The 25,934-nt window shown below is 41.1% G+C and overlaps 1 protein-coding gene across 4 annotated transcripts in view; it reads right to left on the bottom strand.

Moving 5' to 3' along the window:
• Positions 1-5,338: 5,338 nt before the first annotated feature.
• The window catches only part of pax5 (paired box 5), a 55,618-nt gene continuing 35,022 nt past the window's right edge, over positions 5,339-25,934 (bottom strand). For all 4 annotated transcript variants that reach the window (XM_083532946.1, XM_083532944.1, XM_083532947.1 and 1 more), the window contains exons 8-11: positions 18,278-18,379; positions 14,936-15,022; positions 13,432-13,518; positions 5,339-10,856 (exon numbers count right to left, since the gene is read on the bottom strand). In XM_083532946.1, coding sequence (XP_083389072.1) covers positions 10,774-10,856; positions 13,432-13,518; positions 14,936-15,022; positions 18,278-18,379 — 359 coding nt within the window. In that variant the 3' untranslated portion in view covers positions 5,339-10,773. The remainder of the gene's footprint in view (positions 10,857-13,431; positions 13,519-14,935; positions 15,023-18,277; positions 18,380-25,934) is intronic.

Below are 25,934 nucleotides of genomic sequence, written 5' to 3' on the forward strand. Positions count from 1 at the left end.
GTGAATTGACCATGTGGTTTGGGACACGTCCACAGTTAGATGATAATAGTTTTAGTTTTTAGGTGGCCTATTTCGTGAATCTGATTTGTGGATTGGGATGTGAACATAGTAGTGATGTATAGAGATAAAGTAGTGGATATGGTGTGTGGTTTGGGACACATCCACAGGACCACAGAGGAATATTGATAGAACGACATTTGTGATTTCAGACTATATATTAATTAATGTGTGTGGTTTGGGACACGTCCGCATTGCGAGGGGTTTGTGGTGGCTTTTTTTTTGGTGTGTGTGTCCTATATGGTAAATCATTATGTGGTTTGGGACACGACCACTTTGGATTGATGATCTGTTGTAGGACATTTGTAATTGTGTTTATTTAAGTGTCTTATAAATAGTGAAATGGGTGTGTGATTTGGGACACATCCACATTGTGAGGGAGTTGTTTAGACTTTTTATATGTTTTGATATGGTAACTCCTAGTTGTATGGAACACGCCCACTTTGGATTGATGTTCTATAGTAAGGAATTGGTAATAGTGTTTATATAGTGAATAGTGTTTATAATGTGTGTGGTTTGGGACACGTCCACATTGTGAGGGTTTTGATTTGACTTGTGTTTGATATAGTAACTCGTTTGTGTGTGTGTGTGTGTGTGTGTGTGTGTGTGTGTGTTGTGTGTGTGTGTGATGGTGTATTTATGATGGTAGGGTTAGTGTGATTTGGGACATGTCCATAATTGATAATGGTGTATATATGTGTTGTCTTATACAATGATCCTGGAGGGGTCTGTGGGACACGTGTCCTAAACAATGTCTCACACTATATTCTCCATACCAACACGTCTGCCATATCACAAACAAATGACCATGGTTGCCATGCCAACGATCACCCAGAGGTTTGTCTTGAGGACAGCTAGACGTCGCTAAATTAGGTAAGGACGTGTAGTTATCTTCTCAGCCTCCTCCAAATTCCACCTTCCTCTCTGTCTCAGTCTCTCTCAGTCTCTATCTCTCTCTCTCTCTCTCTCTCTCTCTCTCTCTCTCTCTCTCTCTCTCTTTCAGTCTTTCTCTAATTGGGTCTGTGGGATGAGTTTCTTTCGACAGGTCCATTCATCATGAACTCGACCAGAAGGACAAATCCTCAGGGAGACCCAGAGAGAGGGAGCGAGGGAGTGAAGAAGTGAGGGAGTGTGAAAGAGGGAGGGGGTCAGACAGCTGGATCAGAGGGTCTTTTGCTTGTCAGCTCACCTTTCTCATTTTTCCTCCCTCGCTCCCTCGTGAGTGGCGGTTAGGAGACAAGAGAGAAAAACGAATACAAAAAAAAGAGAGAGAAACTATGAGCACATTTGGACCATTTTGCATAATGTAGAAAAAGGAAAGAGTGAGAAAGAAAGAAAGAAAGAAAGAAAGAAAGAAAGAAAGAAAGAAAGAAAGAAAGAAAGAAAGAAAGAAAGAAGAGTTAAGAGAGAGAAAAGAGAGAGAAAAGAATAGCGTGAAAGAAAGAAAGAAAGAAAGAAAGAAAGAAAGAAAGAAAGAAAGAAAGAAAGAAAGAAAGAAAGAAAAGAATAGAGTTAAGAGAGAGAAAAGAGAGAGAAAAGAATAGAGTTAAAGAAAGAAAGAAAGAAAGAAAGAAAGAAAGAAAGAAAGAAAGAAAGAAAGAAAGAAAGAAAGAAAGAAGATTGAGAAAGAAAATCAACAAAAAGAAAGAAAGCTAGGGGTCTGAGCGCAGGGTCATGTTACAGCACCCCCTGGAGCTCAGAGGGTTAAGGGCCTCACTCAAGGGCCCCAAGCTGTACATCATCTACTGCCTCATCATGTAGAGCTCTTGATTAAGAGGCCACTTGATTCTCCATTCTAAAGATATTACATTATTACAGTTACATTTATAAACAGCTTCATCATTTTTCTAAAGAAACTGGGTTCAGATTTTCTCCTCCTGAAGTCTATGTGGTCTGTGGCACCAAACTTCCAGGTCATGAAGGTCTGGATCTCGTGACTCGGCTCTGAGGAGCTCCTGGAGTTTTTTTCGTCACACGTCTGCAGACGTCTCAGTGTAAAAAGTGGAAGAACTTCGGTTTGAACTTCTACTTAATTGCAGCGAGAAGTTCTTCAGCTCTGCGAGATGCTGTTCACCTTTTACCCTCTACAGTGTGTGTGTGTGTGTGTGTGTGTGTGTGTGTGTGTGTGTGTGTGTGTGTGAGAAAGGCTTCTTTTGCTAATCAGATGGTGAGGGTGTTTATGCTACACACCCCACGTGCCGTTCTCAGAGTTAGAACCGTATTCTGTGTGTGTGTGTGTGTGTGTTCACCTGAACATCCAGCGCCGTCTTAATAAGACCTTCGCAATTACGTCCCTATTACACCCGGCGCCCGGTTGGTGCACACACACTCGGTGAGTGACGTTAATTTGCACGGCTTTCTGTCCCTCTAATGGCCGTTCCTTCTGCTCCCTTTCTCCTAGCGCCGAACGAGTGCAAATAAAACAGACACGAAAAATGGAAATGTCTTAATTATTTATCTAATCAGGCTTGAAGAGCGAGTTTAATAAGGGAAGGGGGCAATTTGTCGAACTTGGATGATTCATTTTAGTCCGCCGAGTAACTCTGGGTGCTGCTCAGAAGTTTGGAATGCAATTAACACGTTCTCTGTCTTTTTTTTTTCCTTTTCTTTTTTTCGCGCGAGGGCAGCGATTGATAGGAAAACATTTTCTTATTTGTCAAAGCAAATAATTCACTCGCGAACGAGACGAATCTGCTGGGAAGACGTTCGAGACTGCGGCCAAACACTGAAAAAAACACCAAGCCGCTCATCTCCACATCTCAGCCTGCTTTAACTACACTGAAAAAAACACTGGATGGAGAGTTTGTGGAGACCTGAGCATCTTTTTGAACATCCCATTCCACATTGAGTCTCCATATCCTGTTATAATAAGCTCCACTCTTCTGGGGAGATGTTCCACTAGATTTTGTGGAGGTTTGTGGATTTGTTCATCCACAGTTAAGTCAGGTTCTGATGTATTTGAGAAGGTGAGGATGTTCCTCAGGCGTAATGAATTCAAAAAAGATGTTTCGGAGCTCTAGAGCAGGAGATCTTCCACTCCAACCCATGTAAAGCAGATCTTCATGGATTGCCATGCTGGAATGTCCAAAGACATCAGATACAATTGTGTGGTAACAGTTTGGAGAAGAACCACAATTGGCAGGAAAGGTCAGGTGTCCACAAACTTTTGGCAATGTAGTGTTATGCAGTTAAGGGTGAAGGCTCAAGAACCCAGCAGTAGCAGATTGGTGGTCCTGAGATTTAAAGTCAAGACCTTCCAAAGACACTTCTCATAGGACGTTCCTCAAGTCCAACAAACAGGAAGTTGCATCGTACGTAGGAAAAAGAAAAAAGTAAAAAAAAAAAAGGAAAAAGTGTGTGATTCCTGTGGAATTTCATGGATTTCTACATAAATTTGACATAAAAATAATCGCTCTGATCTTCATCTCCAAGTCAAAAGCACTGAAAATATGTTCTAAATACTGATACAAAAGAAATCTGATTTCAGCCCATTCTTCCTGGAAGATCCTGGACTCCAGTTTGCTGAAGGGTTCACATACTTTTTCCATGAGCACCAGAGGTTTTTATGGTTGTTCTCAAAAGTGATCAAAATCATTTTTGTGTTATTATTTGGTCAAAAAGATCGGAGCACATTTGGTCCAAAATTCAATGTAGAAAACCATGAAGTTCCAAAAGGTACACACACTTTTTCTTGCCACTGTATACGTCGGTTACTCGCGTGCTTCATGGCCTTGAAGCCAGCGCCGGTTCCTTAAGGGTTCTCTGGGTGGTAATTGGTTCTAATGGGGTTCCTCTAATGGCTAACCTTCACTCTGAGTACTAAAGAGAACTAAAGAGGCTGGAAAAGCAGACACACACACACACACACACACACACACACACACACACACACACACGCACGGTCCAATCCCTTTAGAGTCCTTTCTCATCATGAGTTTTGGCCGAGCCCCAAAGTGCACAGCAATCACAGTTTGCCACTGTCACCAAACTGGGCAGGAACCCAAGCATGGGAATTTCTCCTGCTAGTGCCACTGAGAAACCGGGCACTGACCCAAAGTATGTGTGTGTGTGTGTGTGTGTGTGTGTGTGTGTGTGTGTGTGTGTGTGTGTGTGTGTGTGTGTGTGTGTGATCGTAGTCCGGGCTAAATGCCCAAATCTCAGCCCATTGCGATGTTGTATCCAGCTGGGTCGAAGCTGTTTTCCACGTGTGTGTGTCGTGTTGTCAGTGTGTCACTGCTTGTGCCCCATTATCACCCCCCTGTTCCGGCCTCCTGTGGACTGGGCCACCAGCCAAAAGAGATGGGTGGGCAGCTTCCATTCCCCCAGCACAGGGGGGCGATCTTAACCATATCCATGCTCAGGCTAGATGTCAATAAGTCTCTCTCTCTCTCACACACACACACACACACACACACACACACACACACACACACACACACACACACATTAAGAGTAGACAGGGACTCGAGAAACACTGGAGGATTCTGAATTTGAAATGACAATTGTAATTAGTCTTGCGTTCTCACGTCTTGAGTTTTGTCAGTGACACCGTTCTGTGAAAAAGGAACGAAGATTTCACCTTTGACCTGATAAAACATCTGGTCTGATTTTAGATCACTAACTGCTCTTATAGCATGAGCCTCGTTTCAGAACCCGCAAATTCTTACGGTATGTTAAAAAAAAAATATATATATATATATAGGGAATTAAATACCCCAGGAAACATTAAAGTAGATAGATAGATAGATAGATAGATAGATAGATAGATAGATAGATAGATAGATAGATAGATAGATAGATAGATAGATAGATAGATAGATAGATAGATAGATAGATAGATAGATAGATAGATAGATAGATAGATAGATAGATATTATTATTATTAAATATTATTATTATACATTCTAGAAACCCAAATGTCCTGTTTTCTTCCTAATAGCTGCACTGAATTCTGGGATATAAGACTATTAAACTCAAATCAAGTTGTTCATGAAAGTCATACATTTTGAGTTGCTGTTTTGTTCCCACTTATGAAATCAGTTAAAAAAAGATGCTGTTTTGGTTAATTGAGTGCAAAAAAACCCACAATATAAACAAACATCAATCCAAATGAAATCTTGAAAGAGAATAGTCCAACACAAAATCTGCAAATTTACATATTTATATATATTATAATAGCTAGTTAGTTAGATAGTATAAATAGTATTAAATATATCGTCAACAGTCATGTGACCTCCCGTGCGGCGTGAACCTGCTACATAGACACGGTACAAGCGAAAAATGCCTGAACTTAAAAAAATTACCTTTATTTTCGATGAACCAATAAAATTATGTCAAATATTTACAAATAATTACTTCTTCATTTCACATTACAGGTACATAAAATCAATAATGCACAAACAACACTCACTCGTCTGCATGTACAGTACACTTAGTAGCCTTATTTACCCCGGGACTGATTTCAAGGGGCTTCAGGACGAATGCCAGATCATTCGAATGGACACTTCGAACACAAAATAAACCCTGAATCTTCAAATCATTAGAATCATTATAACATTAGAAAGTGAGAAATGAAAAAAAGAAAAACAGTAGTATCAGTAATAATTATTTCAGGAACCATGGGCTGACTCGAAAAGCGTATAATAGATATATATAAAACAAGGACAAATAAAAGAAAAGAAGTGGTATGGTATCTTTGGCAAATTCTGTACCGCAGTAAATACATTCGAATATTAAAACGACACACAGCACACGCAGAGGGAAAAAAACACACACAGAGATTTGTTCGTTTAACTACTATAGAAAATTCAATAAAAAACTGACACATTTCTTAAAGAAGCGATTCATCGTTTTTATATTCCTCCGTATTCTGATGGTATGTGAATTTGTCTGTCTGGGGTTTTTGTATGAGTATCTCTAGCTTTGGTGGATGCTACAGATATGTTTCAACATTGTGTTTTTTTTTTTTTTTAAACTGATCGTCACGTTTTCCACATTTTTACCCCATTTCCCAACACTGAATCTTTTTTTTAATTTCCTTTTTTTTTTTTCACCTTATTAATTTTTTTTAAAAAATCAGTAAAAAAAATCCGTATCAATCCCACAGGAAAAGGAGGGAAAGGTCTATTAGGAAACAATTAAAGATGGAACTTCAGATTGTACACAGAAGGCCACGATAAGGTGGGTTTTTGTCTTTTACCGAGTTGATCTGCTGATTTTGTCGTGTTGGCGAGCGACGGTGGGACATCGGCAGCCTGTTGAGTTATTTTGTTACCATTAATAATCATTTTAAATCTCAAATGTCAAAGGTTTTTTCCCGCACTGAATTCTGGGATACAAATCAGGGAAGATCTTCATGAAAGTCATGTATTTTGGGTTGCATTTTGGCTCCATTGATAAAATCAGTTTGAAAACAATCCTGTGCTGTTATCCGAGTGTCCAGTGGTGTTAATGTGACAAAACCGACAACAGAAACAAACATCAATCCAAATAAAATCTTGCGAGGGAACGCGGAATCTGCAAATCCTCGTCATCTTTACCGTTTTAGTTGAAAAGGTCCGTGTACGTTGCGTTCATTCATTTTTTTTTTTTTATCTTTGATTTTTGTGACTTTGAATTATTTGAGTTTGTGTTTCTCTTAAACAATCCAGATGTTAAATAACTGATCAATCATCAGAAGTTCATCTGGATCAGAAAAAAACAGGAAATGGGAGTCTCTACTTCTCACATGTCCTTTTGCATTGGAGAAAATCTTCAGACACTCACTTGTGAACACTACGAGGTCTTGTTTTGCCCCATTTCATGTTCTACAAGATTGTCTGTGGTCTCTAGTTGTTCTATTGTGTATCATAATATTCATCATTTATCATCAGGCTCCAGTGTGGACATTTGTCCCTCCAATGACATTCCCTTTGACCTCCAGGTCGGGAATTCGGATGTTAGATTGGAAACATTGTGCACTTTGTATGGCACTGATTCCCTTTTTGTAGTTCGGGATGATGATTGTTGCACTTTGTTGTGTTGCTCAGAAACAATACAATAACATTTTTCACTCTTTTCTGCTTTGAATCTTAAAATAAATAAAAAAAACCCAATGAACGCAAAGTAAACAGAACTCATACACAGTTTAAGGTTGAGATGTTTAGACTCCGCCCTGAAACACAATAAACTGAAATTCCTCTGAGGCGTTTGGCAATTTTTCGGCTAGTCTTAGCGAGAAGTTAGCGTCTGTACACAGCTGTGACGACGTTGTCGTTCTCATTACGAGTTTGTAAAAAGAACATTCTCCGATTTCTCTTCATGTAACGTTCAACGCCATAGTGATAAAAATATCTCATTTTCAAACGCATTCTAAACGATCGAGGGCGCGGCGGATTTGTCGGTGAGATTAGCATGAAAGTTGATGGCTAGCATCTCAGCATGATCTGACCGTAGCGCTAAAAACACGTCCACTTACACGTCCATCTTTTCAGATGTTGTTTAATATAAATGTTGCTATGCTCAAAAGTGTAATATAGAATAATAAAGAAACACTCGCATAGATATGATCGCCTTTTTCTCTTGGGCGGTACGTGAAAGCGACCCCCCCCCCCCCCGCCCCCGAATCCTATCGGCAGAATAGTTTGTACGGTAAAGGGTTTAATCCTTGGGAAGTGGGTGAGGAAGGACTGATGAGATTAGCGAGACGTGGAGGAAAGCGAGAACGTCTTGGTTTTTGATGGCGCAGCAGGTTTTATTAACTCGTCCCCGTAGGGGTGGGGTAGAAGGGGTATGAGGCGGGGGCAGGGGGGAGTGGGGGGGTGGGTTTGACGCGTGTTCTCGACCCGCCAGAGGACAAAAGGACTACATGTGTGTGTACACGGCGCAAGTTTGAAGGGGCTGACGTGAAGGGCAGGAACCGGTGCAGGAAGAGCCCACTCTGTGTTACTGTTCAGTGCCAGAGCTGTCAATCATCATCCTCTGAGCCAATGGGAGCGTATCTCTGTTTAACCAGGGGGGTCAAGCCGATGTCAAGGGAGTCAGATAATAAAAAAAATTAATAAATAAATACAAATAAATAAAAAAGGGGCGGGTCTTATGCAAGAACAGTGTGTTTAAGGCAATGTTTTTTTTTTTTTTTTGTATTGTTTCTGTGCGAGTTTTAACATTTCAGCTCCGATTGCCTACGATTTCGTCAAACCGCAAAATAAAATCGTATGCTTTTCGAGTTTAAGGTTTAAGGAGTACGTATGTTTTCACACACACACTAAAACAAAAATACAAAACGCAGCAATTTTTTTGACACCGAAAATTTTCTGTAACTGTTTTGCATAATCCGTCAAATCGGTCGCGTTCGAGTTACGGGTGAGGGGGCGGAGTTAAGATCGGTAAAAAAAACTAAAAACACTCCTCGCAGGTTTCGAAAAGAAAAGATTTCTGAGGATTTTATAAGTTCACGTGCACGTTTCTTTCAAATAAAAGCGATACAATTAGTAGAATTCGTACAATTATTTTTTTCTAGTGAAAACACCACAGTGTTAAAGCGCGGTTACACGTTTCTTTACACTCGCGACAGCGACAGACTCGGCCTGCTTTCGGTTTGGTTTAATCCGTGTGTTCGGTGATTGATTAAATTGACTCTGATTTAAAGGTCTGCGTTCGTTTCCTTCAGCCTGGAACACACGTGTGGTCAGTGGCACTGATGGATCGGTTGATTGGGCGCGGTCCTACGACCTCGCGTTCGTCGTTTAGTGACGCGTGGTCATTCGGGATGACTCGATAGAAAAAAAGTTAAAGGCACTGTCCTCGATTTCAGCTGGTGTAGTTCAGGTTCATAATGCCTCAGACTCCAAAGGTTCAAAGGTCGCCAGGAGCGTTGTGGCAAGACGGCATCAAGGGTTTCTTTAGAGTTGCGCGACTTTGACGCGCAACTTAAGGTCTATGAACGAAAGTATCTCTAAAGCTACGTTACGGAACAAAACGTAAAAAAGTCAAAACTATCAGCGTCTTCTGTATTTATTTATATAGATATATATATATATATACTGTATATTCATAGATATAGCATTCTTTTTTTTTTTTTTTTTTTTCTTTTTTTTTTTGTCCTTCCACGTTTCACGTCAAAACTTTTGGTGTTGGGGACTAAATCTACAAACGTTCTCCACTCGGTAAAATGCTAACTCGGAGATGCACGGCGTATCCAAAAAACGAGAAGAAAGAAAAGGAAAGAAAAGGAGAGGCGGGAAAAACACAGCACGAACGCTAGCTAAATTAACGACGTTTTTTTTTTTCTTTTTCTTCTCTCGTCCACTACAATCTACAGTTAGATAGGAACATTGGGATATGGGAAAAAAAACGCTTGCGTGGAAGTAAAACGATTGACGTGTATTGTACATGTTTGACCACACACACACACACACACACACACACACACACACACACACACACACGGGGAAGGATTTCGTCATGATGCCGCTATGTACAGGTTGCGTTTGAGTTCGCTAAGGCCTTCACCACGGTTTCATGCATTGTCTTGGCGCGGAACGAAAGAACGAGCAAATAAAAAAGAGAGAGAGAGAAGAAGAGAGAGAGAGAGAGAGAGAGAGAGAGAGAGAGAGAGAAAGCGAGAGAGAGAGAGGGAGAGGGAAAGAGGCAAAAATTTATCACTGAATGTCTACATGCTTTCTGTTCCAGACTGGATTTTAGAGGAAGTTCTGGAGACTAACATCACTTTCTCCATTAGAGGTTAGAAAAAAACCCTGATAAATTTCAAGGTATGGGCGTTTTGTCGTGACGTTTCCCCACCAGGGAAAAATCGTTTTGTTCTGTAAACGTAACCAGCATACGTTTTTATTTTTTTTAAGGTAAATAGCATAACTTCCTGTTTTTGGAAGATAAAAAAATGAAGGTATCTCCCTCACGGACCAGCTTTCAAATATTTTTATGTTTCGCTCTAAAATTAACTGTACGATTTTCACAGTTCCAAAATGGGTGTTGGCGAAAGAATTAATAAATAAACGTTCATGGTGCGTTAGAAAAATCATTTGTCCCTAAATGTCTAAAAAAACGATTTTATAGGAGCGAAAAAAAAAAACTGTGAAATAAAAACTCTGTACGTATAAATTTTTCATTTATTAAAAAACAAACAAAAAAAACAAAAAAAACGTCTCCTGCCAGAAATGGAACTCGTGTCTGCGGTAAACTTTTACACATACAAATTGTTTCTTTAATATATATGTCTCCATCATAAATAGCTTTAAATCTGACAAACGTACATATGGTACACGAGTTCTGAAGCGGTTATCTACACGGAGAAAGAGAGGAAGGCCTCCCGCCTTTGTATAAAATCGCACGAGGATTCGAGGCGTAACGTGACGTTTTGACTTACGCAATAAAAGTGGAAAAAAATAAATCTTTTTTTATAGCAATGTAACATTGGGGACGTCATCGTTTCATTGCTGTGGTACCAAAGAAATGGGTGCTAGTTAGTGTGAGGGGTTTAAATCTGGTATTAGTGTGTGTGTGTGTGTGTGTGTGTGTGTGTGTGTGTGTGTGTGTGTGTGTGTGTGTGTGTGTAGATATGTTTGGCCCAAGCAAAAGTTCCGAATGAAAGGATGCAGTGTGACAGATGTGGAAAAAGGATGTAGTCTCTCTCTTTCTCTCTCTATTTGTTTCTCCATCTTTCTTTTCTGTAGCTCTCCTTCCTCTCTCCGTCTCTCCATCCCTCCTCCCCTCCTCTCAGTGGCGGTCGTAAGCGCTGGCTGTGGCCGTGGCCGCAGGTCCTGAACCCCGTGTGGCTGCGCCGTAGTAATACGGAGATCCTGCAGAACAATGACAGCGTCCACCGGTCAGGTTATTCAGCCAACAACCTCAGAAATGATGAAACTGTATCTGAATGAATTGAAAGGAAAATATATGTGGATGAGGATGAAGATGTGAGTCTGGTTCCTTTCCGGATTTCTTCCTCGTATTATCTCCACTAGTCACCTTGTGTGTGATAAATCTATGAATTTACATGAATGAATCTTAATGCAGTGTTGTTTAAAGCAGCTTTGTGATGAGCTTCATTGTTAAAAGTTTGCACTGTCGGCTAAATACATTTCGATTCTGGCAGTGGCGGATGAAGTACACAAAGCATGTATTTGAGTTAAAGTAGATCCATTCGGTAAAATGTGACTCCAGTAAAAGTAAAAGTCTCTTTTTGAACTTGTACTTAAGTAAAAATATTAAAGTTTTTGTCTTCAAATGTAATCAAGCATCCAAAGTACTGTAATTTATTATAACTATAATGTTTCTATTATCAGATTTATCACAAGACTCTTTACTTAATCACCTCCGTTTATGTGAAAAGACTCGAATGTGACTCTCAGCACACTGATCTACTAGTAGAATGATATTAATGACTCAAACACGGATTGATTTCTATTACAATTATCATGAACACAAAACCTACTTTTAAACTATTTCTAACTAAAAATCCCTCAAATAAGGTCACGTGTGTTGTGGCGAGTTCGAGTCTGGAGTTTCTTCCAGCGTTTCTTCCTCCCTAAATGTTCTGCTGTCAAGTAGACTTCAGCTGCATCACTGAAATGTGGCTGATGTGCACTGCGTTCACTCGTTTCTCGGTTCGAAAACGCACGTTTTTGCTAAAAGCGTGAAATATTTCATATTTGCCTCAGTTTCTTGCCATCTTATTGAGTTTATTTGGGTTTGTGGTTCTCTTGAACAAAACCCTGATTAACCGTCAGCCCACAATCCATCAGTGGCTTCATTCAACATTGTTGTTCACTCTGAAAAGTTCATATGGACAACTATGTGCATTTCAAAAGCAACAACAGGCAGGAAGTGAGAATCCCACACATGTCCTCTTCTTACAATGTTTTGCTGAGCACAAAATCTTCGAACAGTCAATGCACAACAGTTTTGCTCTGCCCTGCCTCACCCTGTCCCACCCCACACCATGTTCTTCTACACGATTGTCTTCTCGAGCTCTGAATATGTTGCTCTGGTTTGTATCATATTATTCATCTTCTTCTTTTAGCTTCTCCTGTATGTGGTCTCCACAGCGAATCATCCGTCTCCATTTCACTCTGTCCTCTCCATCTGCCTCTTTCAAACCAATCCCCTGCATGTCTTCCTTCACCACATTTATAAACCTCCTCCTCTTCCTTCCTCTTTTCCTCATTCTTCTGCTGATATACCCCATGAGGAAGAATCAGACATGGCTGGAAAAGTCATGTGTCCCAATAATTTTCTACACTGATCAGGCATGACATTATGGCGTTATAACATTATGAGCGGTGACGTGAAGAACACTGATGATCTCTTCATCATGGCACCTGTTAGTGGGTGGATTTATTTATCAGACAAGTGAACATTTTGTCCTCGAAGTTGATGTTAGAAGCAGGAAAAATAGGCGAGCGTAAGGATTTGAGTTTGACAAATTGTGACGTCTAGATGTCTGAGCCAGAGCATCTCCAAAAACTGCAGCTCTTGTGAGATGTTAGTTAGTATCTATCAAAAGTGCTCCAATGAAGTAACAGTGGTGAACCGGTGACAGGGTCACGGGCAGCTAAGGCTCATTGACGCAAGTGGGGGGTGAAGGCTGGTCCGTGTGGTCCGATCCAACAGACAAGCTCCTGTAGCTCAACCTGCTGAAGATGTTAATGCTGTTAATGCTCGAAGGGTCACGACTGTTTAAGCAGTAAAAGGGGACCAACACAATATCAGACAGGTGGTCGTAATGTTATGCCTGATCAGTGTAATGCATGTGTCATTTAAAGATGGCCGTGTCGGAGAGGATGCTGACGCTCTACCCTTCTTACTCCATGACAGTATTCTTACTGAGAGTCATAATTCTGTGAAGGACAGAAAAAACCCATTTCCAGACGTGAAGCCAAACATATCCGTCTCGATCAGTGTGTGCTGGCATTAAGTGCTGATGGACCTCTTAAAGATGAAAAGCCTTTAGTATCACACTGAGTTTGGAAAGAAACTGGCTGTTTTTCTCCATCAGACACAAATTAAGGGAGGGATGGGAGGACGACAAGAAAGGAGAGAAAGGAGAGGCTGGATGGATGACTGGATGAACGGATGGATGGACGGACAGATGGATGGAGCTCTGGTGTTTTACACAAATTTTACAATACTGATTAATGTGTATAGTAGTGTGTATGTTTTCTCTCACTAATAACTACCTCACAGTACTCACACCAACACAATTATTATGTGTCCTACAGAAACAGTAAAAAAAAAAGCCATTTCTGGGTATTTTTCCACTCCTGAGGTTTGTTGAGTGTGTGTGTGTGTGTGTGTGTGTGTGTGTGTGTGTGTGTGTGTGTGTGTGTGTGTGTGTGTGTGTGTGTGTGGTGGGTGGGTTGCTTGGTTTTATGGTACCTGCAGGTTGTGTGGTCTGGCTAGGGAAAAGGCCTGAAGAAGCTGCTCTTTCTGAGCCTAGAAGAGAACCGTACTCCTGCTGAAACACTGCAAACAGAACACACACACACACACACACACACACACACACACACACACACACACACACACACACACACACACACACAGAAATCCCCGTTAAAGCAAAAGTCACTTCCAGTGCCAGGTGTACATTTCTTTTTTCTGTACACTACACTTTATGTGGGACAATGTAGCTTAGTGGTTAGTGCACTATACTTTGGATCAGAAGGTCACAAGTTTAAATCCCACCACCACCACCAAGCTGCCACTGCTGGGCCCTTGAGCAAGGCCCTTAACGCTCCCCTGCTCAGTTGTAAGTCGCTCTGGATAAGGGCGTCTGCCAAATGACATAAATGTAAATGTATAAAGCACTACATATGTTTAGACAGGGGGGGTAAAATGTTTTGCACAGACCCCACAAAACCTTTCTGTAACCTGTAACATCTCTGTCTGCTACCAACGAGGTGATAGCTTAGTGGTAAGGCAATTTACTCTGTATCTGAAGGTCATGAGTTCAAATTCCAGCCACACATAGCTGGGCCCCTGGGCAAGGGCCTTAACCCCAGAGGTGCTCAGTTGTATGAATAAGATTAACATAAGTGGCTCTGGATAAGGGCATCTATAATATACCATAAATGTAAATGTTATGTCACTAAATAGATCCAGTTTGCAATGCAATGCTTCCTGGTTGATTCCTGAACTCCCCAATTTATGGTTGTCCAGTTTCTTCCCATTTACATTCATAGCATTCGACAAACGCCCTTATCCAAAGCAACTTCCATTTTTATCTCAGCTATAGGGTTAAGGGCCTTGCTCAAGGTCACAGGGGTGGCAGTTTGGTTTGGCTGGAATTTAAACTCATAACCTTCAGATCCAAATTCCACTAAAACCACTAAGCTACCACCTTTCTATTTGGTAGGTGAATAGCCAAGATGAATTGATAAAGTGTGAATTTGTATAGTGCCCAGCAGCATATTGGTGTCCCACCACCACCTTGTCCCAAGTGTTCCCAGAATAAGTTCCTGAATTTGGTGCAACTCTGAGCCCGATCTGGCATAGTCATGTCGACTGAGTAGATAGTCGGAGAATACAACATCTGCCCTCAGATTATTTTACTGTTCCTTATTTTAGTATAAGGAATGGACTTGCTTCAGGTCCCATAGCGGTTTAGAGCCTTGCTCAAGGTCCCAGAGCTGGCAGCTTGATGGTGCTTGGAATAAAACTAGTACCCTTCTGATCCAAGTCCAATGACTTAACCACTAAGCTCCCAAAAACCAGATAACCATTGATTACCCCTAGGGAGTCCCAAACTGTGCTGGACTGGTTATAGTCCAGCACTGTTTGGTGATTCTGTTCAAACACACCTGATTAAATTCATCAGGTGCTAGACTCCAACCATCCAGGAAGTGTGTGTGTGTGAGGGTTAGTGGTGTGTGGTGTTTACCCAGCAAGCTCGGGTTGGCGAACCTCCACGACTCGTTGTACGTAGAATACTGCGGATGGGAGTATGGACTGCCTGAAAACTCGCCCCCTGCCATAGGAAACACAAAAGAAGGCAATGAGCGTCCGTGGTGGTAGTGTGTAAAACTCTGCGACTATCGAACGAGTGCAAGTGTCAATTTGCGATGGTTTTTCTCCTCCGTTGCTCCACTAGTTTCCTCTCTCTCATTCTGCCTCTCTAGGGAACTCTCTCCCTTCACTGACTGCCACAAGATTTCTTTTTCTCTCTCTTCCACCCTCCGTCTCAGGCTCTGTCGGTTCTGCCTGGCTGCATCCGTGGCCCCCCTTCCCACCACGTGTCAGCCCCCTGCTAAAAGAGAGCAAGAGCGAGACAGAAAAAGAGGCGTAAAAGTGATACACAGTGGAATAAAGTAGAGGATGAAGAGTAAAGAGATCCAGGGAGAGGGGCGGTAATCGATTTCTCCCTCAAACTGATATTTATAGCGTTTTTATCAAGGACTTTTTTTGTTTTCCCGTGCATCCTTGAGCTAAGTCATTATCATTGTAAAGTAAAAAAAAAAAGCTATACTGAAGATGCTCGTCTTTTAATTAAGACCAAGGGAATAAAGGTACATGGTGTAGAAATGGCATAAGCCCAGGTAACAAGATGTAACTCAGAAGTCGTTTTTTGTGAGCTATGTCTCTGATGAATTTTCATCACTCTTTCTTGTCGAACCTTATGCTAATTATTTTTAATCACTCTCTCTTGTTCTTTACTTTGGGTGGATAGGAGGCGCATCGAGTGACAGGGTCCCTGGTTTGCTTTTGAGCTTGGATTATTGCTAATACTCTCCAAGTCAGTAGATTTGCTCAGGATTCTCTGATCTCTCACCTTAATGGTTTGTTTGTGTTTCTTTGGTTTTTCTCCTCAAGGGTTTGCTCAGGGTTCTCTGGTTTCTATCCTCAAAGGGTTTGCTTGGGGTTGTCTAGTATCTTTCCTCAAAGGTTTGCTTAGGGTTCTCTGGTTTCCTCCTCAAGGGTTTGCTCAGGGTTCTTTGGTTTCCTCCTCAAAAAACTGACAGGTTGGTAAACTGGCTACAGTAAATTGCTCTGGGTTTTGAATGCATCTGTACCCAGAGTTCCCAGGATTTGGGCACCATATCCTTAAAGACCCAGACCAGAATGAATAGTTACCACAGATGAATAATCAGAGGCCTATTAGTTCATTGGAGCAGCATGTCAATAGCAAAAAAAAAAAAAAAAACACAGAAGGGGCAGGGCATGTCGTGTTCCAACTACAGTTACTGTAGTCAGGGAAGACTGGGTTGAGGGGACACTCAGCTTGACAGCTTGACAAGTGCAAGAGAGGCAGCATCGAGGTGAAAATGTCAACATTGGTGGAGCCTCTAGGAGACAGAACCTAGAACCTACTTTACAATAGTATCTCAGGAAGGTAGAACAGGCAGCAACATTCATGAAATTAAGAAATGAGTCAGAATTATGGGATAGATGGCATCCTGATATCTCTTGTCACTTACTCCTCCGAGAGAAAATCTCCCTTCTCTGGCGCCATTGAAAAAGATGAGAGCGTTAGCCTTTAAACTAACTTTGTATAATCAAGTTACTACAACTTGCCACATTTCCGCACAGTGTGTTTCAGATACATTTCCGACAGCTCTATCAACTATTGCACCTATAGTGGGAGTTAGCATTTGCATTAGCATTTGTTAAGTGGTTTATGCTTTCTGCAAAATTGTAAAATATTTTTCAAGTTCCCCCAAAAATAGTGATATGCTTTTGTCTTTTGTTTTTCCTACAGTCTGGTCTTAATACATTATGGCTGCCATTTTCCTCAGGTTCTGCTTAAGATAGAGTTAGCTTTAGCATAAGTACTAGCTTTGGATATGTGGTACAAATGGCATTTATTCCTTTTATATTATATTCCTTTTATATATTATTCCTTATTCACTCTCTATAGAAATAGAAACTAAAATTGGAGCATCAGATTGCATATGATTAGGATTAGCTTTAGCACTGGTCAAGTGTTGTTGTTGTTGCTGATTAAACATTCCTCAATACTGTTTGAAAACAGTTTTGAAGGATGCTGAGATTCTTTTGTAAATTAGTGAGTATTTACAACAGGTTGGTCCTGACCCTTTATAAAGTCCTTTTTCTTTAGGTTCCACTCAGGTTCCACACATGCTGGAGTAGCTTTAGTTTAATGGTACCTTCATTCCAGAGCTTCATTGACGTCCATGTTAATATCCCTAAAGTTTGGCCCTGATACAGAATGTATACTATAGAAACATCTTATCTATTTTATACAGGTGGAGTAAACATGTTACTGCTGTTAGCATTTATCAGTTGGCTAGTTTTTCTACAGTTTAGCCCTGATTTGTAGTTCTTTTTCCTTTAGTTCTGCCTGTGACCACCTGGGCTACATGACACACTCCCAGGTTATTTTTCTGATGGTACTGATGGAGCGGTTGTCATGCCGTGGGGAAAACTTTGGAGTAAACACAAGCTTTGCCAAAAACTTTTAGTCAGCACTAAATGACATTTTAGCTTGAGATACACTCTTCAACATCTACAAGTGTGTCATCTTCTTCTTGTTAATGAGACCAGTTTTGGAGTAGTTAATGAGTCGGGCCACTGACAGACAGCAGGGTGACACTGTTGCTCTAAATATAATACACTTTCCCTGTGTCTGAGTGTCAGGCTAAATCTCTGCGGGTTTGTAAATCTGTGTTGGCCGTGAAGTCGGCGGCAGGCGGAACCATAAGCAAAGCTGGAGGAAAAGAACAGAGTGCGCGGGAGAATGGATGAATGAATTAGTCAAGGGTCAGCGATGATTCTCATTAAAAACAAATTACTGATGTTGAGAGGGGACAGCTGTGAGACTGGGGCCTAATGGCCCTTCCGTCCTGGCTCAGAACTCAAATACTCCCCCCTTCGTTTTTAAACTGTCCGTCACCCTCCGCCCCCTCTCTCCTTAACGTCCCAGAACCCCCTGGGAGCGCTGTCAACCTGGCAGACAGGAAGTGGCAAAGACATGCGCACCTCCCACAGGGACCTCGGCAGAAATAATGCAGGGGTGAAAAGGAGAGATAAAGAAAGCGGACAGCAGAGACTGTTGGTGTATAGTGAAAATCAAACAAAGATATTCTTGGTAAGGACTTAATGCTATAAGACTCCGCTATTAGAACGCATTTGGGTTATTTGATAAGTCGTGAGATGTTACAGTACCATCAGGGCCCGGAAGAGGACCAATGCCTTGGAACAATTCACCCACAGTAAACCTAAAATCTTGTGAGGAAAAAAAATCTGGGGGGGTGTTAATGCTCACCAGGCACCATTCCTGTGAGCGACGGGGCCGAGTAGCTGCCCTGGCCGGCCGGGGGTACATGAGGAGGGTAACCTGGAAGTGTGGTGCTGCCTAGATCACGACCTGGAAGAAAGAAAATAATCCTGTGTGAGGAGCCTGAGAAAATGGAACCTTCCTAAAAAGTATTAGAGAAACTTATTTGTAGAAATTGACAATCTTATTTGTAGAAATTGTGGTGGTGCAACCTGTCAAAGCATCATATTGCTATGCAAAGGTAGACGCAGGGTGTATTTAAGACTCGACTCGAGCTTTAAAAGGAGGCACAGTTTTGTTTGTAAATGAATGTAAACAAATAGACATGGAACGCAATTAAGTAAGCACTAGCTAGTGACTGAAGCTAACATTTTAGCTAAAGTTTGACAATGCTTGACAATGTGAAGCCCATCAAAAAATAAACCCACCAAAATATCAAAACTGTCGGGCGATAACAATGATGAAATGATCCAGCAACGTCTATGCAACTTCCTACAGTCTTGCGTGCGACGGTAGCACACTTCCAGGCTGAGCGAACTGAACAACGGGGTTCCAAACACCACTTTCTGAAGTGCTTCATTCTTCTTATACTACAGCGATTTATTATTTATTTATTTATTTATTTATGATGTTTAGGAAAAAAAACCTGGAGATTCCTTCCATATTTGTCTTTCTTTGTTAGATAAGAGTGTGTTTTGGTCATTTTTAACATGGTTTAATGTAAACGTGGTGTTACCATAGAAACCGTAACGTGTCCAAAACCTATTAAAGACTCATGATTTGAATTAGAGCCGGATTTGTGGTCCGAGCTGCTGTAAGATATTTATCAGAATCAATCATCCCGAACATCTGAAAATATCAGTGTGTGTGTGTGTGTGTGTGTGTGTGTGTGTGTGTGTGTGTGTGTGTGTGTGTGTGTTTGTGCTATCCCTTGTTGGCTGTCATAATGACATGTTACATGGATTAGGTGACCCCCGTGTGGTTAAGAATTTCCCTTTTCTTTTAGCATTGTCGCTCGGCAGCAGCTGAGATTGTGTCTCTGTATCCATAATGGCGCAATTAAACACACAAACACGCACTGATGTGTGACAGAGGCTGGATTTCTGTTGTGTAAATATTTTATATAGTTACACATTTTACATGTTACTTTATGCTGACCTTTTTTTTTTTGGCCCAATTTCTTCGCTAAAACATCTAGAAATAATCTAGTGTGTGTGTGTGTGTGTGTGTGTGTGTGTGTGTGTGTGTGTGTGTGTGTGTGTGTGTGTAATAATGTGCAGAAAAATGTGGCATGTGTTTAACTGAAGAGTTTTTCCCAGACCGCTTACAGTTTGTTCATGATGTCAAGCATTTTAGAAGAGTAGGCGTTTTTATCGACCAAGAAATTTTCAGACTAAAGAAACTGATACCGAAGGTCAAAATGGAAAACTGGGATGAAGACCGATAAAGTGTGTGGTGTGTTTGACTTTTTTTTATGATGTGTTTGTTCTATTTTGATTTCTTTTTTAAAGAACGGGATCCACATTGCGAGTTTGAATATAAATGGACATTTAAAACGGGAGGTTTTAAACAGTGAGTGTGGTTTTGAATTTTGGGAGGTGATTTTAACTGTACAGCAGAAAATATAGACAGAAACCATGCAGAACCTCAGACAGCTTCCTGTAAGCGCCTATGGGAGTTGGTGGAGGCCCACGATCTCTGTGACATATGAAGAAATCTAAATAAGAAACAGAGACAGTGCACGTGGGCCCATTGCAGAGACAACACGCTCTCCCGGGCGAGATTAGACCGCTTTACTTTTACAAAGTGTTATTTTTCCAGTAGGCATCTCAGACCACTGCATTGTACAGTGCACCATCACTAAGAAGAACATTCAACCTAAGCACACCTACTGGCATTTTAACACCGCACTTTTAGAAGATGCTAATTTTAGAGAGTCTTTTATTTTTATATAGAATTGTTTTAAACTGGAGAAGGCAGCTTTTAACTCCCTACAGCAGTGGTGGGATGTAACTAAAGCACAAATCAAAGAATTCTGTCAACATTCACAAGAGACATCGCCAGATCTCTGAAAGCTCTGGAAATAGAGACGGTGGAACTCCAGCATTTGGGGGCCACAGAAAATCGAGGGCATATTGAAGCCCTTAAAAAAAAAAAAACGCCAAAATGAACGACCTGCTGGACACTACAGCACAGGGGGCGCTGGTTCGCTTGCGATTTAAAAGCGCTACTGAGATGGATGCTCCTTTTAAGTTCTTCTTCAATTTAGTATAAAAGAATAGACAGAAAAGATTCATACACGCCCAGAATCAGGGGATCGCGTTTTAGAGCCCACTGAAATTCTCCAGCAGACAGTCAGCTTTTATTCTGAGCCGTATAGCATCGAGAGGTCAGGGGCACAGGTAGTGGAGAAGAGCTTCCTCAAGGACCTGCCTAAGCTCTCAGAGTCAGTGGCAGAGAGTTGGACAGGGAGATGACTCTCGAGCTTCAGAAGGCTCTCCAGGGTATGGGGAACGGGTGGGCGCAAGGAGTAGAGGGTCTCCCTGTCGAGTTCTTCAAGGTTTTCTGGGCAACATGTGCTGGAGGTCCTACAGGACAGTCTGAAAGGGTGGTCAGCTGACCCTGCTGCCAAAGAAGGGAGTCAATACTGTGCTGCTGCAAGCTGCTCTTAAAAGCATTAGCCTCAAGACTGACGAAGGTGATGGAGCAGATCATTCACCATGACCAGACATACTGTGTGCCTGGCAGGTCGAAATTTGACATTTTGTACGTCTCCAGGCTATTGGGCTTGAAGACTGGTCTGATTTTGAGAAGAAAATGCTTTTGACTGGGTTGAGCATGAATACTTGTGGAAGGTGCTGAAAAGCTTTGGGTTCAACTCTGGTTTCATAGCAATGATCAGGGTGTTGTACAGTGAGATTGGAAGTGTACTAAAGGTTAATGGTGGTTTATGTGCCCCTTTTAGAGTGTACAGAAGTATAAGACAAGGCTGTTCACTGTCAGGAATGCTGTATACTCTAGCAATCAAACCTCTTTTAATCACCCTGAGAAATCGACTTTCTGGTTTTAATATTCCACACGCTAATGCGTCACTTTACCTGTCAGTGTACTCAGATGACCTGGCTGTAATGGTGGGATCCCAGTCTGAGGTGAATGTTTTAATTGATGTTTTAAAATTTTTTGAGTTTTTTTCATCAGAGAAGGTTAATTAGGCAAAAAGTGAAGCAGTTTTAGTTGGGGAGTGGGGAGGAGGTGTCTTTTACTGTCAATACACTGGCTGCTGGAGAAGCCCCTGGTCTACGAGAGTCGTCTGGACATCTCAAATGCGACCACACTGCGCATCGCTAACAAGCCCCTACATCACTGGAGGTCCACACTAACAGCAGAGGAGCGTGTTTATCTGAAGGATTATAAAATGTCTCTCTCTCTCTCTCTCTCTCTCTAGACAGACAGACAGACAGACAGACAGACAGACAGACAGACAGACAGACAGACAGACAGACAGACAGACAGACAGATAGATAGATAGATAGATAGATAGATAGATAGATAGATAGATAGATAGAGGATATTTCATAAAACTCTCTGTCTGTCGGACTCTCTCTTTCTGCCTCTGTGTGTGTGTGTGTGTGTGTGTGCGTGTGTGTGTGTGTGTGTCTATCGCTGTATTAGGATACATGACAGCTCTGTCAGACTGAATCATGTGCTTGAGTGCAGCTCTGTGCTGAAGACTAGAGGCCATTCATCATCATAAACACTGCTTCACACACCCACCATCGATCCCACTCAACACACACACACACACACACACACACACACACACACACTGCACAGATACTGCACAGATACAGTTGGCCACACAGAGGGAGACGTCTGACAAAGAAAAAGTATAAAAGGTTCTGCAGAATGGAGAGGATATGTTTGGAATAATAATAATAATAACTGCTCTCTTAAATAAACCTGAGGATAATTTCAATCGGAAAAAAGCCAGTTCACTGAAAGGACGTGAAAGACAGGCATTTGCTTCTGATGTCGTTAAATTTCTCTATCTGGCAACTTTAGAACTGCGAATTATTGATCCTTGGTCAAACAAGTAAACAAGTTGGTGGGTGGGACTAATGTCTCATGTCAGTATTTAGAAGGACATGCGTAGTAATAGCGTAGTGAATATTTGGCTACGTAACCAACTATTTATTCACCAATCTAACTTTGTTTCTAACTCGACAGCAGAAGGTTAGATTATGTACTATATTTGCCTTATTGAATCACATAGAAAGTTTTTATTTAGAGATTTTAGAAATTTGTAGCTAGATTAGAGTTCAAGTTTTCCCATCTGTACAGTGGAAATATCTGCAAATCCTCCATTTCAGATTTCAAGTTAAAAAAAAAAAAATATATATATATATATATATATATATATATATATATATATATATATATATATATATTTAAAACTTAAAATGGAGGTTTGGCTATATTTTGAATATATATAAAAAATGTATATAATAAATATCTTATTTAAATGCATTAAAATTCATATACAGGCAGTCGTCGACTTACGACCTATGCAACTTACGACCATTACGACCACAATCGCTAGCCGCGGCGAACAACAGTAAGAAACAAAATGGTGTAGGTATGATACAAATGGCATAAAATGAACAAAGAGAATCGTTCGTAAGGTGGGGAGCGCCTGTAGTTATATTTTTCTATCTGCACAGTGGAAATATCAGCCAGTCCTCCATTTTGAATGGAACGCATTATGAAAGAAAGGTTTTCCGAGCCCAATTCAATTAAAACAGCTGTGTTATTGGCTAAAGTTGTAAATGTCCAATTCACTTCCATAATGAATTGAAACAAACATCCATAGCTACTGTGTGTATGAGAAATGAAAGAAAGAGAAATCATCTTTCTGAAGAACCACTAGGAAATAGGGAGGCAAAAAAAAAAAGAACAAGAAATGTAGAATAGAGGACAGGATGGATAGACACATCTTGGCTCTCGTCCTGTCTCTGGGGCTGGCATGTTGGACAATTTTTTGCAAGTGTGCCGCGACAGAGAGACATTAGCGAAGACCGGGTACTAATCCACTCTGGGTCAGTGGACAGGGCGAACAAGGGAGAGGGAAAGAAAAAGAGAGAGAGAGAGATGGAGGGTGAAGTCAGACAGGGCCGCGTCCTCTGAGAGCAACTGTCAACCGGAGGAAGAGGCCGAGTGGAGAGAGGAAGGAAGAAACGAATTCGTTTCTCCACAGCCCGGGCCAAAGGAGTCGGATCTGACAAGCTTCTGTGTCGTATTCGTTCTTCTGTCTCTATCCGCAAATCTGCGTGAGTCTGATTCCGAACCAGGGGACATGACGTGATAAATTGAATCGGGACGCGCTTTTTTCAGGAATCAATCTACCTTTATATCCCTGATTCCGGCTAATCCACCACAATGCTAATGAAACATCAAATACAATGTTCTGTAGCAACCGTTTGTTTTAGACAAGACACATGCTGCTAACAAGCACACAAAATGAATGGCCACCAGTTACAGATGATATTTCCAGTACATCTTAACATGAATCCATTGTAGTAAAGTTTATAATCCATAAATCCATAGCCTTTATGGTAATTTTTTTATTTGGCACCATTCAGTCACGTGCTGTGAAATTCTGAATTCTGATTGGTCAGAAAAATGTTCGAGGTGATCGCCAACATTCGAAAGCAACAGACTGAAATGTGTAATTGCTCATATGGTGTTTTGTGTTTCTTGCGCAAAAAAAATGGAAAGAGTCTCATCAGCGCTCGTTTGTCATGAGATGTAAAGTACGGGAAGTGGTAGCTCAGTGGGTTATTTTCTTTCCCTGTAATGTAGAAGTAAGAAGTTTAAAACCCTTTTAGTTGCTTTATGGACATTTTCAGAGCATTAAATAAATGCAATTAGAAATGGATAAAAAAAATGTATTGACAAAATGCTTTAGGAATTAGGGATTGTAAAATTTTCAGATCGGCAAATCAGTTAAAAAAGTCACATAGAATACAGATTAACATGGCAGAGGTAGAGCTGTAACTTCCTGCACGCACAACAGGAAAAACTCTTAAGTAAATTGATGATTTGTATCTGTAGCTGCTTCATATGAATCTGTAATGTATCCTATTGTAATGTAGAGGCATGCTGAAATAAACCTGTTTTCTTTCCCTCTAGGGGACATTACTGAGGCAAAAACACACACACACACACACACACACACACACACACACACACACACACACACACACACACACACAAATAGACAGTTTCTGATCTTGTTGAATGGTTGAATCCCCTAAACCATGATTCCCTCGTTATGGCCAGTGTCCAAGGGGCACTCAATTAGCGCTGTGTGTGTGTGTGTGTGTGTGTGTGTGTGTGTGTGTGTGTGTGTGTGTGTGTGTGTGTGTGTGTGTGTGTGTGTGTTCTAATTACAGGTCTCGATCCTTTTTTTCTGTCCCGTGAGAGACTCCGAAATCTGAATCTCAATCACGGAACAGCATCTAACAGGTCTGAGACCATTCGAGTGCTAATGCTGGACGAATGCTGGAGGAAACCCATGAGGTTCAGTTCTACACCTGCTGTGGGTTAGTTTGCTCAAGGTTTAGTGCTTTTCGTTCTGTACCTACAGTCAGGAAATAGCCAACAGTGTCGGTGTCATTAATTAGACGCTTTTTATTTTTAGAATGTTTTTGAAGGATCTTCCGGGCACACGGCATGCACTTTTCCAGTTTCGCAGCACGCACTTCCGGGTCGGCGGCCATCTTGCCGTCTTTCCCACGCCTAGGGACAGCAAAGACTTTTATAATCCAGATTATATTACCGGCATCCTATAGTCCCTGGGATTATTCTTGCCACCCTGCCTGCTCTGGATCCTGTACCTGTTCTTGTTCTTGATCCTGTTCCTGATCCTGACCCTGATCCTGATCCTGACCCTGACCCTGATCCTGATCCTGACAGTTTTTTCTTATAGGAACGTCATAATGTATCTATAATCTGGAATATGGCTGGATTATGGTGAGATTATAGTGTGGTTATGATGTGATTATGGGAGGATTATAATGAGATTATGGTGTAATTATTGTGGGATTATTATGTCATTTTGGTGGGATTATCATGTAATTATAGTGTAATTATGGTGGATTTATGATGTGATAATGGGGAAATTATGGTGGGATTATGGTTGGATTATCATGTGATAATAGGGAAATATGTGGTTATGGGGTGGTTATGGTGTGATTATGGTGGGATTATGGTGTGGTTATAGTGTGGTTATGATGTTATAGTGGGATTATGGTGTGGTTATAGTGTGGTTATGACGTTATTATGGTGGGATTATGGTGTGGTTATAGTGTGGTTATGATGTTATTATGGTGGGATTATGGTGTGGTTATAGTGTGGTTATGATGTTATTATGGTGGGATTACGGGGTTGGTTACAGTGCGGTTATGATGTTATTATGGTGGGATTATGGTGTGGTTATAGTGTGGTTATGATGTTATTATGGTGGGATTATGGTGTGGTTATAGTGTGGTTATGATGTTATTATGCTGGGATTATGGTGTGGTTATAGTGTGGTTATGACGTTATTATGGTGGGATTACGGGGTTGGTTACAGTGCGGTTATGAT

This window comes from Silurus aristotelis, assembly GCF_946808225.1.
Source record: "Silurus aristotelis genome assembly, chromosome: 27".
NCBI classification, from domain to species: domain Eukaryota; kingdom Metazoa; phylum Chordata; class Actinopteri; order Siluriformes; family Siluridae; genus Silurus; species Silurus aristotelis.